The sequence below is a fragment of the Sminthopsis crassicaudata genome, chromosome 2 (genome assembly GCF_048593235.1).
Source record: "Sminthopsis crassicaudata isolate SCR6 chromosome 2, ASM4859323v1, whole genome shotgun sequence".
Classification (NCBI taxonomy): Eukaryota; Metazoa; Chordata; class Mammalia; order Dasyuromorphia; family Dasyuridae; genus Sminthopsis; species Sminthopsis crassicaudata.
In genome coordinates, this window is record NC_133618.1 from 158,804,993 (window position 1) to 158,822,836 (window position 17,844).

The window sequence follows — 17,844 nt, forward strand, 5'->3', positions numbered from 1 at the left end:
ATGGAGGAACTGGGAATGTTTTAGCCTGATGAAGGGAAGACTTATGGAGAAATAGTAATTGTCTTCAAGGATTTAAAGGATTTAAAGGGCTTTGATGTGGAAATAATCAATTTATTGAGGGGTTGAGATTAGTAGATGGAAAATAATGAGAGACAGATATGGAGTAGATATATGGAAAAACTCCTAAAACTTAAAAGCTATCTCAAAGTGGTTGAATGGGTTATCTCCAGGGGTAATGAGTTTCTGCTCACTTGAGTTCTTTGAGCAAAGTCTAGGTGACTATTTGTAAGATACCCTGTAAAGGAGGTTTTTGTAGAGGGGTTCTATTTTTAGGGGCAAGAAACAGTAGAAGGCCTCTGTGTTTCCTTTTCAATTCTCAAATTCCTATGATTCTGACAATCTTTCAAATACCTGAAACCAGTTATAATATCTTTTCTAAGGCTTTTCTCCTCCAACAGAATCATGGCTAGTTGTCTCAACCATTTTTAATATAACATGGCTCCATAATTCTTGTTATTCTGGGTAATTTCCTCTGAATAATTCATTTATCAATGTCCTTTTAAAGTATAGTACCACTATACTTTATATATTTTATATAAAATATATATATATATTTTAGTATACACTATCCCCCAGAAGTAGACACAATATTTCCCATGTAGTATTATCAGATCAGAAGACAGTAGAACTATTTATTATTTCTCTTGATCTAAAAATTTTATTGTTGCTATTGCAGCCTAAAATTCATTATCTATTTTAGCAGCTTCATTACTTAGTTGGTTCATACTAAAATAGTTCACTTGACCATCCCATCCCATCAAGGTCTCAGTCCATAGCTTTCCTCTCTTTTAGAGCAAAATTGCAAGGTTTTTATAAGTTCTAAATCCAAAGATCTTTTCTTAGTTCTTATCTTACTTGATCTCTTCAAGCATTTAACACCATTACCAGCCCCCCCCTTCCATTGGGATACTCTTTTCTCTCTATGTTTTCCTCTTATACTATTCTGTTGTGGATCTCCTTCTAGCCATGTGACCAACTTTCTTAGTCTCTTTTGCAGGATAATCAAGTATATCTCTCCCCAAACCGTATGTCCCAAATTTTGCCCTTAGATCTCTTTTTTTCTCTATTCTTTCCTCCTGGTGATGTTCTCAACTCCCACAGATTCAATAATCATCTATATGCATATGACTCTTAAATTTATATATCTAATCTTCATCTCTATCCTGAGTGTCAATCTGGAATCTCCATAAACCTGTTAAACATCTCCAACTACATTCCCAAAGGTATCTCAAATTCAACATTTCAAAATCAAAACTCATCATCTTTTCCCCCTCAACTTAGTTCTAGTTTCCCTATTTCTGCTGAAGGCACCCCCATTCTAGTCATCGTGGCTTTCAACTCTTGACTCCCCATTATCAATCGCCTGATATATCCAATTAGTTGTCAAATCTTGTTGCTTTTACCTTCACCACATTTCTCAGATTTGTTTCCTTCTCTTTCTGCACAAAGCCACAATCACAGATCTAGCCTTTAGCACCTCTCACTTGGACTACTGGAATTGCTTACTAACTGGGCTCCCAGAATCTAGTCTCTCCTCTTTCCAATCCAGACTTCTAATAATAATAGCTATCAAATTCATATCCTAAAGCACAGTTCTGACCATGTTCCTCTGCTGCTTATGTGGAGAGTTTCAAGGACTCTGCACTATCTCTAAGATACACTTTCCTCTTTCAGACATCTAAAGTTCTTTACAATGTGGATATGGTTTTTTTTTCTGGTTGATTATATATATTACTTTTTATATATTCTATTAATTAGTGGAACTAGCTTATTTGCAGCTGACCATAAACAGCATTCTATCACTGGCCTCTGTGCTTTTGCCCAGGCTAACTCCTACACCTGGAGTACTGTTTCTCCCTATCCTTGCTGGTAAGAACTCTGCCTGTGTTTCTTGAGTACCCAGTTGTAATTGCCCCATTCACCCTGCCAAATCACTTTATATTTATTTTGTATTCGTCCCAGATTTAGCTATTCATGAGCAAACTGAATAATAACTCCAATAAAACATAAGTTCCTTAGTAGCAGACTTCTATTTTTGTCTTGTTTCCTCAAATCCTAGAATCACACCTAATATATAGAAGGTACTTAATAAATATTGATTAACTGATTGCTTTTGACAGTCATGACTAACTTCATTTTCTTTTTGACCAGTAGTTGAGGAAAGTGTACTGAATTCTAACAAGGGATTTGGAAAAGACTTTTAAGATATTCTTTAAGACAAGAGACTTATATGAATTAGATAATAATACAGTTAGGTCTATCCATTACCGGATGACCATTTAGATCTAAAAGTACGCTTTCATCACCGATGTGAACCTCATGCGTGCAATCTAGTAGAGTGTGGCAGGTCTCTGCTCTACCTTTGTTCATCATTTTTACCAGTGACTTGGTTGAATTCATATGCAGTATGCTTTTCAAATGTGTGGACAAGAAAGGTGGAGGAATAGTGAATACAGTGGATGAAAGAAAAGAAATTCTCTTTCTGCATTCCTTATCCTCGTCCTCAAAACAAAACAAAAATAAATCTTTCAAACTGGGAACACAACCAGATTTTATAGGGATATCTTTGAAATCTCCTCCAAAAGGAAAAAAATCATAACTGTACAATTAAAGAATGAGGAAGATGGGACTAGAAAATCATTTTTATGAAGAAATCCTAGGAATTTTAATGAAATGAAGGCTCAGTGTGAGTCAACAGTGTGCTAAGAAAGACAAAAACTTTAATGTGATCACATCCTGCATTAATGGAAGTACAAAGCCCATTACAAAGGTAATGATAGTCCCACTTCGCTCTTATCAGAACACATCTGGAATATTTTGTCCAGTTTTGGTGTTATGATTTTAAAAGGGCATAGATTATCTGAATATATCTAGATGGTATGAATAAACTTAAAACCATGTCACACAAGGGTCAGTTGAAGGGATCAGTAATATTTACCCAGGACAATAGAAGATTTAAAGGGGGGTGCTATCTGTCTTGAAATACCTGAAGAGTTTTCATGGTAAGAGATTAAAATGACTTTGCTAAGTCTCAGGGATAAGAACTGAGAACAAAGGATGGAGGTTACAGGGAGACAATAAAAGAAAAATATTTGCAACAATTAGGGGTGTCCAAATAGAAATAGACCACCTCAAAAGGAGGCAAAATCTCTACCACTATAATATATATACCACTACAAATACTATAAGTTCATTTGCTGAAGATGGTATACAGGAGATTCGTGTTTCAATCAAGGTTGAACTAAATGTTCTCTAAGATTCTTTCTAGTTCTGTATTCCTTTTATCCTCTAGTTAAGTGAAAGGAACTTGGATGGAAGTGGAGGAAATATTACCAGATTACGAAAATCTTTAATACACCAGCTGATAAAATATGTTTTGTTTTTCTTATTAAACTCTATTATAATGGAGTAATAGAATGCAGCCAGGGATGAAAAACTATTTCCTGCTAAGACTGGCAAAAGACATGCTATGTGCTGTGAAATTCTGTGAATGATACTATAGGTTACCCAGATTCCCAGTCATTTAGTTTCCAAACTATCCCCAGGGTCAGATATTAAATTGAGTTTAGCTGATGAAAATCAAACAAATTCATATTACGCAGCAATCTAGCACCTCAAAAATCCTCTTGGCCATCCTCAAAACACTTGTTCCAAATTATATTCCTGGATGGAGGAGTGCATACCTTCTCACACAACTGCTTCTTATATGAGATTCTTAGAACTTCCCCTTAAGCTTGCTGGGTAACTTATCTAGGTGAAGGATAACCCTTCCAGTTCCAAGATTTTGTGATATTATAATTTTGCAAATTTAAAGAAGGAAATTTTCATCCCCAAGTCTACTCCTAAATAAGTCTTCAATGAATCCTTTTTCAATTAATTGAGCTTCCCATATGATTGAAGAGAGATGTATATAATGGACAATAAAATATCAATATAATCCTCCACTTGTGAAAGAATCCAACCATTCTGGAGAGCAATCTGGAATTATGCCCAAAAAGTTATCAAAATGTGCATACCCTTTGACCCAGCCATACTACTACTGGGCTTATACCCCAAGGAACTACTAGAGAAGGGAAAGGGTCCTGTATGTGCCAAAATGTTTGTGGCAGCCCTTTTCATAGTGGCTAGAAGCTGGAAGATGAATGGATGTCCATCAATTGGAGAATGGTTGGGTAAACTATGGTATATGAATGTTATGGAATATTATTGTTCTATAAGAAATGACCAACAGGAGAAATACAGAGAGGCTTGGAGAGACTTACATCAACTGATGCTGAGTGAAACGAGCAGAACCAGAAGATCATTATACACTTCAACAATGATACTGTACGAGGATGTATGCTGATGGAAGTGGATTTCTTCAACATAGAGAAGAGCTAATCCAATTCCAATTGATTAATGATGGACAGAACCAGCTACACCCAGAAAAGGAACACTGGGAAATGAATGTAAACTGTTATTTTTACCTTCTGAATCCAATTCTTCCTGTGCAACAAAAAATTTGGTTCTACACACATATATTGTCTCTAAATTATACTGTAATATATTTAACATATATAAGACTGCTTGCCATCTGGGGGAGGGGGTTGGGGGAGGAAGGGAAAAAATCTGATTAGAATTAAGTGCAAGGGATAATGTTGTAAAAAATTACCCATGCATATGTACTGTCAAAAATGTTATAATTATAAAATAAAATAAAAAATTAAAAAAAAAAAGAAAAAAAAATATAATCCTCCACAATAGCTAAAGATGACCATAGGCAAGAAAGACAAAAGAAAAACTATGAAGAATCGCTTAAGAGCATCAACCATTGAAACAAATATACTATCTCTTGACAAGTCACAGAATCTGAAAAGGCATGAAGAGAAGGAACTACAAATTCAAGGCAAAGATAAAAAGCCAAAAAAAATCCATTCAATTGGTAGGCTACTGACCACCTTACACATTAAAACTAGGTAGAAAGTGTATTGTAATGTATTGTATTTTGAGCCTCACATTGGACTTTTTAAATACACCCAAAGAATGTGGAAAGTAACTTTGTTGACAATGTTATTCATTTTTGATAATGAAGGCTAGAAACTCAGACTCCAGTCTTCAGTATTGCTACCAACTAGCTGTGTGGCCCTTCCCCCCAAAATTTACTTGGCAACAAATCAGGTTCATCTGCAAAATGGGGATAATGTTTCCTATGCTACCTCATAAGAGTGTTGTGAGGATAAAATGAGATGTTTTATGCGCAAGAGCTTTGAAAAATAAAAATACTATACAAAGTGCAAGGCATAATGTACATTGATGTGTGTTTGTTTTAAATAAGTATTTTTGGTAAATATTTTACAAAAATTCCATTTTCTTTTCATTATTTGTTCCTGTTATCAAGACTTTCATCAGAGAAATGAGAGAGATCACAGCAAATTTAGAATGCTCTTCTGTTCCTCATTCTTTGTTGTTGTAGACAGGTAGCAAAATGTAATTACTATTTTCTTAAATATAATTCAAGAGTTGATTATGTGTTAAATCCATCTCAGTTCACACACACAAAAAAAACCCTGTGATATTAACTAACTTGAAGGTGAAAACTGTCTGAAAGGCATGAGGTTTGTTTTTGTTGATGATATTTGATGTTCTAGAAGAAAAGAATAATAGATTTTCATATTTAATAAGAAAAGGACATGGCAGTAGATCAGAAACTTTCCTATTATCTTTACTTATATTTTTGTTTTCCACAAAGTCCCACTCTAATGCCTCATAACAAGATGATGGTGATCCTGGGTTCTTAAAGGTTACACCAGTGAGAATAGAGCAGTGGCAGGCTCCATCCTCCTGAAAAGACTTTGGAAATGTTGCCAATGACAAAAGGCATCTTGTATCCAGGGATCAACATAACTAAGAATATAAAGATTCACAAATATCTTCCATTCTACTTTTTATCCAATGTGCTTAATAAAATCTTACAGAAATAGAAAAACAGAAATTCAAGATAATTTATATTTTAAAAAAGAAGGAACATAATTTATTATAGAAAGTGTGATGCATATTCTAGGCTCTGTCCACAGAGATTTGGCTTTGGGATATGAGAATAAGGAAGAACCAAAGAACTGTCTCTCGTTTTTAAAAATTTTTCTTAACCAGCATTTTCTAAGCTCTTGTGGTATTGAATCTCACCTGGGCACAGACAACTCAAGAGTGTCCCTGAATCTGACCTAGAGGTAGGAGTAGCTTGTGGGGAAGAGATATCAAGAGGAAGCCAGGGTAAGCAAGAAAAGTGGAGATCATTGCAAATAAAAGACATGAATGTGGAACCATAAAGAGAACAAAGCAGAGATCTGGCCATTATACATGTCTGTGATGAGTCCTGAGGAAGGACAATGTGGACAATCTAATTATGGGCTATCCTGGGTGAAATCTGTCTGCACTGCTGGTCAAGGAAAGGCAGCAGAGAGAGAATGACAGACATAGCCTTCTTCTCCCCTTCCTTCTTTCCAGGGGGAAGTTGAAGCTCCTCATGAGTTATTTACCTGCTTTGACTTCTTGCTTCTTCCTTAAATGTTCACTTTTATTTCTAGGTTTTTCATTTATGATAAAAAATGTTGGCCATTGCAGATGTTTTGTTATTAATCAAATGTAGAGATAAGGAATTTTTTCCAAAGCTAAGTTGGAAGACAGTATTTGGAACAATAAAGAAAACAAAATAGATCCTCTATTCAGAGAGAGGAGATAATTTAGCAAGAGTAAAATTGGGACTGAGCTGTTAGGATAAAACAAGGAGGTCTACAACTGACTTTGCATACCTAGCAAACAATCCAAGACAGAGATTCCCCTATTAAACATACAAGCCAATATAGCTACAAAAGAAAGCCAATGAGGCAGGTGGACATTTTTCACCTCCTGTGGGAGGTAGAATGCATAGGGCTGAAAAGAAAGTTACATTCTCAAAGGGGAAGAAGTTGCTAGGGAAACTGCCCACCTGAAGGGAGGAGGGAATAAATTTCTCAGATACACAGGCACACACACGTCTCCCATCCTCACTCCAAAGCTCAGAAGTGATTGACAGTTTTGCCTGCCTTGCTTGTCAGCACCACCTGGTGGTTATAAAAAAACTGCAGCAAACTCACAAACTGGAAACTGCTTGAAAGGGAAAAGTTAATCTGCCTTAAAGAGACTGAAACATATTATTTTAAATATATATTTTAAATACTTTTGAGGATAGGACATGTAAAATATAAATGAGATATCAACAAAAAATAAAATGAGATAAGTTAATAACTATTACTATTTCTAACAAGTCTACATTACACAATAATCTGTTGTGAACACACACACATACACAAAATATGCCTAAGAACAAATCATTTGAACTAGAAGTTGGAGGTTCATTGAAGTAACACTTTCTTGTCCTTATTTTTTTAAATATGTTACTGATTTTAGATTTTATTTTAGATTAATGTCTTATAAAAATTCAAAATATGAATTATTTCAATAAAATCATGTCAATTTATATCTCAATAATCTGCTTATCAATCAGTGAAATCTTACATTCATACAGGCACAGTTATGTAAAATTCAAATGAGGATTTCTACTTGGGAATATCCTATTTAAATGACTCATTTGATTAGCTAAATGAGTTTTCTTTAAAAGAAATAGGAGAGAAAAAGACCCAATAAACTCTAGTTCTATCATTTAAAAGCCCCACAGCAAAATAGGTTGTTCCATATTTATTTCAGCACTTAGTTGGAGCAATGAAGACAGTGCTAGATCTGAAGTTGGAAGACCTGAGTTCAAATTTAACCTCAGATATTTCCTATGTGACTCTGAGCAAGTTGCTTACCTGCTGTCTGCCTCAGTTTCTGAAAAATGAAGACAAAAATAGCACCTACTTTCCAACGTTATCATAAGGATAAAATGAAATATTTGTAAAACTCTTTGAAAACCCTTAGTATATAAATACTAGCATATATTTGTATGTATATATGTACATATAAACATGCATGTGTATGATACACACACATACACAAATATATTCATATCACATTCAATCGTACTTTCACTTGGATGGACACTTGGTGGCTTCTCAGGTCTCAAAATATCATCAGGATGTGGTCTGCAAAGTCCATGAAAGGGTCCCAAGTCGAAGCATTGATGTAGTAGTTCCATGTTCACTTGTGCACATACACTCATAAACCCCACAGCAGTGCCTTTGTCCTGAAACAGCCAAATTATATAATTACCTTTTTCAAATCTCAAAGCCATGATACTGCACATATAAATAGAATAAGGAAGAAAAAGATACTTAAAATGCTAAATCTGTTCCAAGTTAGATTTCAAAGAAATCAGATTAGATCTCAAACTAGACTCTTCTCTTTATGTCATCAAGAAGTATATTTAGGTTAGATAGAATAAATCCTAGCAGCAAGAGTAGCATAAAAAAATAATGGACTGTCTTGGGAAGTAGTGAGTTAGACCTCACTTGAGACCTTTTCTTAAAATAAATTAATGTATTATTAAACAATTAACATTGAATATTTAATTAGACCACTAAACTTTCTTAGTAACTACATTTAAATTATTTGCAACATATAAATATCATACAGTTTTTTTGAGTCCTAAAACTTCATTAAAATTCTTTCTCCATGACATTTTTCCTCTTGTTTTTTTTCTTTTTAAGGTACATTCTACTCTTTGATTCTTTTTTTCCCTTTATATAACATCATAAAACTCTCACCAAACCTTGCTAATCCTTATACCTATTGACCTTAATTATTAGCAATCCATTTGGCTTCAATACCACAGTTTATTAGCCATTCTTCTATTGTTGTATAATTAGGATTTTTGCTATGTATATGATACTGTCTTTGAACTGATAGTGCTTTTTGTTTGTTTGAGAACAATGACAGGTAATTTTTAAAGCATGTGATCAATATAGATGTAATCATTGTATAACTTTTATTAGACAGTACCAAGCTGCCATCCAAAAAGATTGAATAAGTTTGCAGTTCTTAGCAATAAATGAATGTATCTGTTTCTTCACATGAACAAAAACACAATTTCAATTTTAAAATTATTTCTGGCAAGTTGACATTTAAGAATTCTATAAGAAAATTAGTTTAATATAGATCTCTGAAAAATTAGTGAGACAGAGCATTTTTTCTTGGGACTATGGAAAAAAACTAAACTAAATTAATTAAATAGAATCAGGGTGGAGGATCTCAAGAGGAATTTTATTTTAATTTGTAAAATAGTGCCAGATCTAGCACTAATAGCACAAATCTATACAATCAACCAATAACAATGAAAACTATTTTGTACTGGTAAAAAAAAAAAAAAAGTTGATCAGTGGGATAAATTGAGCACACAATATATAAAAATAAATGAACATATTAGCATAGTTGTAAGTCAATGTCAAAATCTCAACTTCCATGGTAAGGATTCACTCATTAATTCAATAAATTGGCTTCTAGGAAATTGTTGGAAAGCAACTTAATAGAAATCTTTAAATCAAAATAAGTCACATACCAAAATAAGCTCTAAATGAAAACATTAAGTAGATAAAGCCACATCACAAATATACTAACAGAATAAGGAAGGAAATATCTTTTGTAACTATGGATAGAGAAAGAATTCTTAATAAAGCAAAGGATAAAGAAGATAACAAGAGAAAGTATCTACAATTCTGATTACATAAAATTAAAAGCTCATGCAAATAAAATCAATGTAATAGAAATACAAATCAGAATGGAAGCAATTCATTGGGGGAAAAATTGTACCATTTTTCTGATGATAACCAAGTAATATAAAGAACTGATTTAAATATTTAAAAAAAAGAGGATTCCCCTGATAGATAAATATCCAAATGATATAAACAGATATCTATTAAAAGAAAAAATACAAGATATCAACAAACAAGAAAAAGATGTTCCAAATCATTAATACTAGCACAAATAAAACAATTCTGAGAAACTACCATAGCCTCATAAGATCATATATGTTTATATGTACATATAAACATGCAAATGTATATTGGCTGGCTTTTATATAATAGGATTTTCAAAGAGCTTTGTAAATATTTCCTTTCATCCTCAAAATAACTAGGTGCTATTTTTATCTTCATCTTACAAATGAGGAAATTGAGGCAGTCAGCAGGTAAAATTAATTTGTATTTTAAAGAAAAATAACTGTGGCTACTATTACGTCTATATCCCAAATAGATCATAAAAAAGGAAAAATGACTCACATGTACAAAAATATTAAGAGGAGCTCTTTTTATGGTGGCAAATAACTGGAAATTAAAGAATACCCATCAATTGGAGTTTGGCTGAACAAGTTGTAGAATATCACTATAATGTAACACTATTATGCTATAGGAAATAATCAACAAGCAAATTTCAGAAAAACTTGGAAAAGACTTTCATGAACTAATGTTGAGTGAAATGAGCATAACCAGAAGAACACTGTATACAGTAATAGCAACACTGTGTAATGACTTAGCTCTTCTTAGTAATACAATGATCCAAGACAATTCCAAAAGATTCATGATGGAAAATGCTAGCCACATTCAAAGAACGAGTCTGAATTTTTGGAGTCTGAATGCATTTTGAAGTATACTAGTTTTACTTTTTTATGTTTTTTTCTTTTTTCTTTTTGTTTTGATTCTTCTTTTACAACATGACTATTGTGGGAATATGTTTAACATGATTGTGCATGCATACCCTATGTCAAATTGTTGCTGTCTTGAGAAGGGTGAAAGGAGGAAGAAAATTTGGAACTCAAAATCTTACAAAAATGAATATTGAAAACTATCTTTACATGTAATTTGAAAAAAAATTAGAAAAGAAAAACAGTGAAAAACTTAGGATCTCTAACCAATGCAATAATCAACCACTCTTCAAGAGGACCAATGATGAAGCATGCTACCAAACTTCTTAAAGAGAGATGTTTGAATAAAAAATTTTAATTAGACATATTTTTATATGTAGCCCAATGTGTAGATTTTTTTGCCTGATTATTCTTGTGTTGTTTTTTAGTGAGATAGGATTTTGTTTTGTTATAATTCACTTTTCTAATTTGTTTTATAATTTTGACTTGAAACTGAGAAAAGGGGTAGTTGGTAATATTGATGCCAAAAGATTGAAAGGGTCACTTTGTACACAGAAGAGAACACAAGAAAGACATGGACAGAGAAGATAACCATGAAGCTAATATGTTGAATGTAGTGTATTCTTATATGTAGGCAGCAAGTTAGCATAGTAGGTAAAGGAAAGGATTTGGAGTCAGGAATACCTGAATTTGAATCCTGTCTCAGACATCAACTATTGGTGTGACCTGGAATAAATCATCCCGTTTCCTCCTCTATAAAATGGGAATTATAACAGCAACTACTTCCCAGGGCTGTTTTGAGGACTGAATGAGTTAACAAGTGTAAATTCTTTTACAAACCTTAAAATACTAAATGCATTATTAGCTGAAAAAGCAATCTGTAAAAAATATTTACACTTTCATAAATAATCTTCCTTTTATACAGAAATATTCGTGATCTTTGATATGTATCAAACTCAGAATTATAAAAATAAAAATTTTTAAATAGTCTTTTTTATCTTTTGATTATCCCTCCTGAACTATAAGTCAGCATTGGACTTTTTAACAGTTCTCTATATATTTCAGATGTTGGGTTTATCTGTCATGTTGTTACTGTTGTTGTTTTTAGTGAGGTCCCACTCTTTGTAACCCCTTTTGGGGTTTTCTTGGCAAAGATATTTGAGTGGTTTTACCATTTCCTTCTCCAATTCATTTTACTAATGAGGAAACTGAGACAGAGGGATAAGTGACTTACCCAGAATCACACAACTATTAAGTATCTGAGGCTAGATTTGAATTTAGGCCTTTTTTGACTACAGGTGCTCTATGTACTCTGCCACCTAATCCAATTTGTTGTAAATATTTCCTAGTTTATTATTATCTTAATTACTTTTGTTGTACAAAAAGTTTTTTATCTTATAGTCAAGTATATTTATCCTATTAATATATCTGCTATCTAATTTTTAATTTAACTAATATCTAATTTTGAATTCATCTAATTTATCTCTAATAATTTCCACTTTTGAGTTGAAAACTGAATATCCAAAATATTGAGGTAAATATTTTATTCCATTTTCTTCTATATTTTTATAATTTGTTAACATTTAAGTCTTTCATGAAGCTTGAATTCACTCAGGCATATGATGAAATATGAATCTAAATATTTTTCCTGACAGATTGCCAACCAATTTTCCTAAGTAGATTTGTTAAATAATTCATCTTTTCCTTAGTTTGAATTTTGAATACATATCAGAGAATCAGATAAGTCCTTCTTGGTGAGTTTTATTCCTTATTTGGTTTGAAATCAACATGTAGAATGAAAGCCTATTTCTAGCCAAGTGTGACTAGGGAGTTGTGATGTGTGATAACAAAAAGTATCCTAATTGGTTGCAGAGCTTGAAGAACCAATAGTTCAGGAAGTGCTGAGTCAGAATTGATTGTGCATACAAAATCAATGTCCCACCCATCTCTCACTCTTTTCCTTCCAGCTGTCAAATGAGACAAAAAAATGCTTTGAGCTACTGAGTGGAAGGAGGGGCAGCTGGCAGCATTCCCCCACCCACCCAACTGTCAGGGTACCTCTATTTCTTTTGTGTTTATTCTTTCCAGATTTTAGGGGACTAAGTATTTTGAGATGCGAGTACCCAGACTTTTTATGGTAAGTTCAGAAGATACTGAGGTTCCACAGGTAACTGGAGGCAGAGGAAAAACTCATTGAAAGAACTGGATGCTAAAGTAGAGGAGGATGACAAAAGAAATGTTTACCAACGGAAATAATCACTCGAGAATGATAGCAGCTTCAGGGATCATGACCTTTTGTGAGGGAGAGAAGACCAGCTGTGGACTCAAAAAAAGCTCTGATCCCTAGAGTCCAACACTTAGGGGAAACTTCAAGAGAAATCCATGAGGTGAGAAAAGAGCTTCCAGGGCTAGGAGTCAAGAGGTACTTCTTTGCCAAATATACAAGTGAGTCTCATCACCATTGTAATGGAAACCTATTCTCCCATTTACCCTTTACCCCACTCCCTCTCGAGAATTTGTGTGGAAGGGGGAAGTATGTTTCTAGTTTGGGATAGAATGTTTTGAACCAACTATTCTTGCTAAATTTTCTCAGGATATTCTTCTCTAAAAGTTCATGGATAACATCAACAGTAGATTAAAAGTAAAGAAAGAATAAAAATCTGTGATCAGAAGTGAGAGAGGAAGAGATAAGAATGGGAACAGAAACAAATTGTGTCGATTACAGATCAAAAGGAGGAGGAAACCTATTTTAAAAAAAACTTTATAGAACTAAAGATAGATATAATTGGAGAAATATTAATTGCTCATGGGTAGGTCATGCTAATATAAGAAGGACAATGCTACCTAAATTAATTTAATTCATTCAGACCCAATTAAACAATCAAAAGATTACTTTGTAGAGCTAGGAAAATAATGAAATTCATAGACAGGCACAAAAGATCAAGAACCTCGAGGAAAGTAATAGAAAAAAGTAAGAAATATGGGGTATTAGCAATAACAACTCAAATTGTATTATAATACAGTAATCATCAAAACAAATTAGTACTGTTTCAAAAATAAACAGTTTACACTGAAAATTTAACAATTGGCTCTAATGATCTAGTTTGAATTGGCTCCAGCACATTCTGGATCATGAATTAAAAGAGAGCAAGGCAACAATATTACCTTTCAAATCTATAAATGGGAGAAGAATTTATTACCAAATGTTTTGGGATGGCTCTAACTTAAGATGCCTCCTCACCCCTGTTAGTTTATGTCTGATATTGGGGAGGGGGAGAAGAGACAGACTTCTGGGTCATGTGAGCAACAAAATAGTACATTTAACATTTTTTTCTAATTCTCATGACCTTTCAAATCTCTTCAAAACAAAAATTCTGGGCCAAAGATGAAACAACTTTAGCCATTTCTATGGGTTAGAAAATCCTGGAAATTCTGGGTAGAATTCTTACCCAGAATACAAAAGAAAGTTTAAAAACAAAAACAAAACAGGAAATTTCATTCACTGATCTTAATTCAGCAACCTTCTGTCACCTCCCACAATGACAGCAGCAAGATCACACAGGGGACAAGGACAACAACAAAGGCTTATGTCAAAACCTATCCCTGAACCACATTTGTCCTTCCTTGTTTTCAGTGCTGGAGAAATTCCAGTTCCAGGCTTCAGAAATTTGCTCTTTGGGTCTCAAAGCCACTTGGTCATAATACTTCAGAAACAAAAACCTGCCAGGAGCTGCAAGCTGAAAGTATTAGTGCTGCAAAGTCCAGAACTACCAGTTCTTGGGAAGGCAGGCTTTGAATTCAAACAATTTTAATAATTACTTCATAATTAAGCCTGGGAAGCATAAGACCACCTCTATTAGCTTTTTCTTCAGTGTATCATTTGATTTCTTGCCTTCTTACTTTTCTATTATGATTTTGACAAGTTTAATAAAGAATCCACATAATAGGTTATTACTTTATGAAACTTATATTTGAGGAGAATTGTCATTTTTACTATTAATTTGATCCATCCATGAACACTGAATTTTGCTTTGAGTTATTGAGGCCTCTTTTTGGGGGGACCATTCTATATACATATATCCATCTATACATGTATTACCCATATAAAAATACATGGCTATGTAGATATATAAAACATATGTAGCAGTACATTTATAATGTGTATATAATACTTGCACATATGTGTGCTTAAAATATGTGTATAATACATACATCTATGTTTAGGTCTTTTGAACAAATCTCTAATTAAACTATTCCCCCCAAATTGGTAATTTCTATTATAAAAGGAGCTACTTTGTTATTGTGTTTTCTTGATCTTGATTACTAATAAATAAGAATGCAGATGATTTTATTTGCCGTCTCTATTAATTTTTTTGGTTGGAGCAGTTGGATTGTCTAAATATATTATGTCATCTGCAAATAATAATAAGTTGATCTTTTCATTTCCAATGTTAATTCTTCTAATACAGTTTGCCTGGTTTATTTTAATTGCTAGGATTTATAATGCTATGTCAAATAAAAGCAGAGTGAGCAGCTTTGCTATTTAACTTGCTTAGTATTTAATGGAAATGCTGCTGTTTCTCCATTGTATAATATATTGGTTGGCAGAAGATGTTTACTGTGCTGAGAAAAAAATCCCTTTATGTCTATTTTTAATGGTTTTTTTCTTTTATATGTTGAATTTTATTTGCTTTTTTCTTGATATATAATAAATAGAAATCACATAATTGATAGAGAAAGAAGATAACCTGATCATGTAGTGAGAATGAGAGATGATATGTGGACATGAGTCTTTGATTCATATTCTCCAGCTATGGAGAAAGTACAAAAAAAAGTTTCCAGCATGTTGGGAAGGCATGGATGAATTGTGAACTGCACTCTTGGAGTTTGATCAAATCAGTTTGATCAAATGATATAAAATCAATCTATGAATTCTCATATATCCATTTAAGTATTAATATTTTTTAATTTTTTGATTTTAAGGTTTATTTTGTTGGCAATTTTTCTGGAAAAAAGGTAATCTTTTGGTGTTCAACTATGCTCATATATATGCAGCATAAACAATTTGCTCATAATGAATAATTTATTTTCTTAAGGCACTGTTGTCCCTATTTTAGCTAATAATGTATTAAATATCTTTGTCTCTATATTCATTTGAGAAATTGGCCTATGATTTTTGTTTTTGATGATATCAAATCAATCAACACCATATATCCATTTAAGTATTATATAATCTCCATCTTTTTTTGAACATACATTTCTTTGACAATATTACTTATTTCAGTTTGTAGTTCATTATTTGTCATGTGTTGCAATCTGCTCCTATTTATGATGTTCCCTTTTATTGCCTTATGTCATATTCATTTTTGATTCTTTGGAGACTATTGTATTCCATGATAAGAATCAACAGTGATTGGGGGCAGCTAGGTCAGGCAGTGGTTAGAGCACTAGCCCTGAAGTCAGGAGGACCTGAGTTCAAATTTGGTCTCAGACACTTAACACCTCCTAAGCAAGTCACTTAATCCCAAAAAGAATCAACAATGATAGGATAATGGTATTTAAAAGATGGATGTTTGTATCAAGGATCTTGGGGTCATAAAAGGGAACACTGTAATTTCTCAAAAGTTTTAAAAAAAAAGTCCTGGTTTTATTTATCAGTTTGATTGTTCATTCTCTGTTATATTTATCTTTGCTTTCATCTTTATAATCTCTCTCATTTTTTTAAACTTCCCCTTAGATTATTAAAGTTTTCTTACCTAAAGGTAATAATAGGCTTAAAGTATATTATTTTTGTTCAATCAGTTTGTACTTACTCTTCCAACTTCTAGATATTTCTGTAGTTGAAGGATGTCATCAATTTTTTTCCCCATATAATATGTTCATGGTTCCAGGGTATAAAATATTGAAGTTCAATTCTCTCTATATTTTAATAACTTTTGCAAGTCTTTCTCCAACTCTGGTAGTTCTCCCTGCTTATTTTTTAAAATTTATTATTACTCTAATTGGTATTTCTTTAAGTTCCATTTTATTTACTCTAATTTGACAATTCTTTCTAAAAGAAGTAATTCTTATTAAAAATTAATTTATTAATTTCTTACTATGGCAAACACCATGATAAGCACTAGGAATACAAATAATGGTAGCAAGTCAGTCCCTACTTTCAAGGTACTTACATGAGGTAACATATATTGGAAAATGTAGGCCATGGAAAGATATTTTGGTTTGGGAAATCATAGGAAAGGTAATGGAAACAAAAGGATATTCACTTAATATATCCTTCCCAGATGCAATGGTAGTGTTAATTTGATTATAGTTCTCAGAGAAAGAGGTGGAAAGTAAGGGTAAAGGTAGTACTTGCAGCAGAAAATAGCCTAGATGAAGAAATATGTTCCCAGGTAGTTCAGAGCTGGTTGGCTTAGCCATTCCCAGGCATGCTCTCCAGTGGTCTAGTTTGGAGAGTAGAATGGTATAGAGAGCCACCATGAGGGTCTCTTAGCTCTTATATACTCTTATTATAAGTACATCACCTTAGTTGGCAATCTTGTAGAATGTGTCAACTTGTTGAACTATACTAAGTACTAGAGAATCATTATCTTAATTTTACTGAGTTAACACCTTGTTGTAGGATTAAATCAATCATACAGAGTTCTTGCCCTTTACAGAATGGCAGCAGCAAGAAGATGGAAATATCTCAAAAATTAGATTTTTTCTTTATTTTTATAATTCTGGAGTTATTTTAATAATGTGCCAAGGTGAATTAAAGTTAGGAATGATTTTTGCTGATGTCTCATGAATCCCTTTAACTTATAGAGAATTGCCTGATCTGATATAAAGTAGGAAATTATCTATAATTAAGTCTTCAAATACTATGCTTACTTGTTTTCTTCTCCAGCATCTTCTGGGGATCCTAATTACTGTAACTATACTTATTGTTTTGGTTCAGTTAGTTGATTCTTTTTTTCAGTTCAATGGATTTATTAATCTTATTATTTATTGATCTTCATTTGATTTCACTGAGTCTATTATGTGCTATTTCCAAATATATTTTTCAACCTCGAATATCATTTTTTGATTTCTAAGTTTCCCTGGTTGTCACTTCAACCTTTTCCTATGTTACTTTTTAAACTGCTTTAGAGCATTGCTTTAATTCTTCTAATATAACTATAATCCAATTTAGTTTTTTTTAAATTGCC

At 32.8% G+C, this 17,844-nt stretch overlaps 1 protein-coding gene across 4 annotated transcripts in view; it reads right to left on the minus strand.

Annotated features, from left to right (window-relative positions):
• Positions 1 to 17,844, minus strand: part of CFAP61 (cilia and flagella associated protein 61) — a 329,189-nt gene that overhangs the window by 267,254 nt on the left and 44,091 nt on the right. For all 4 annotated transcript variants that reach the window (XM_074287748.1, XM_074287746.1, XM_074287747.1 and 1 more), the window contains one exon: positions 8,101 to 8,260. In XM_074287748.1, coding sequence (XP_074143849.1) covers positions 8,101 to 8,260 — 160 coding nt within the window. The remainder of the gene's footprint in view (positions 1 to 8,100; positions 8,261 to 17,844) is intronic.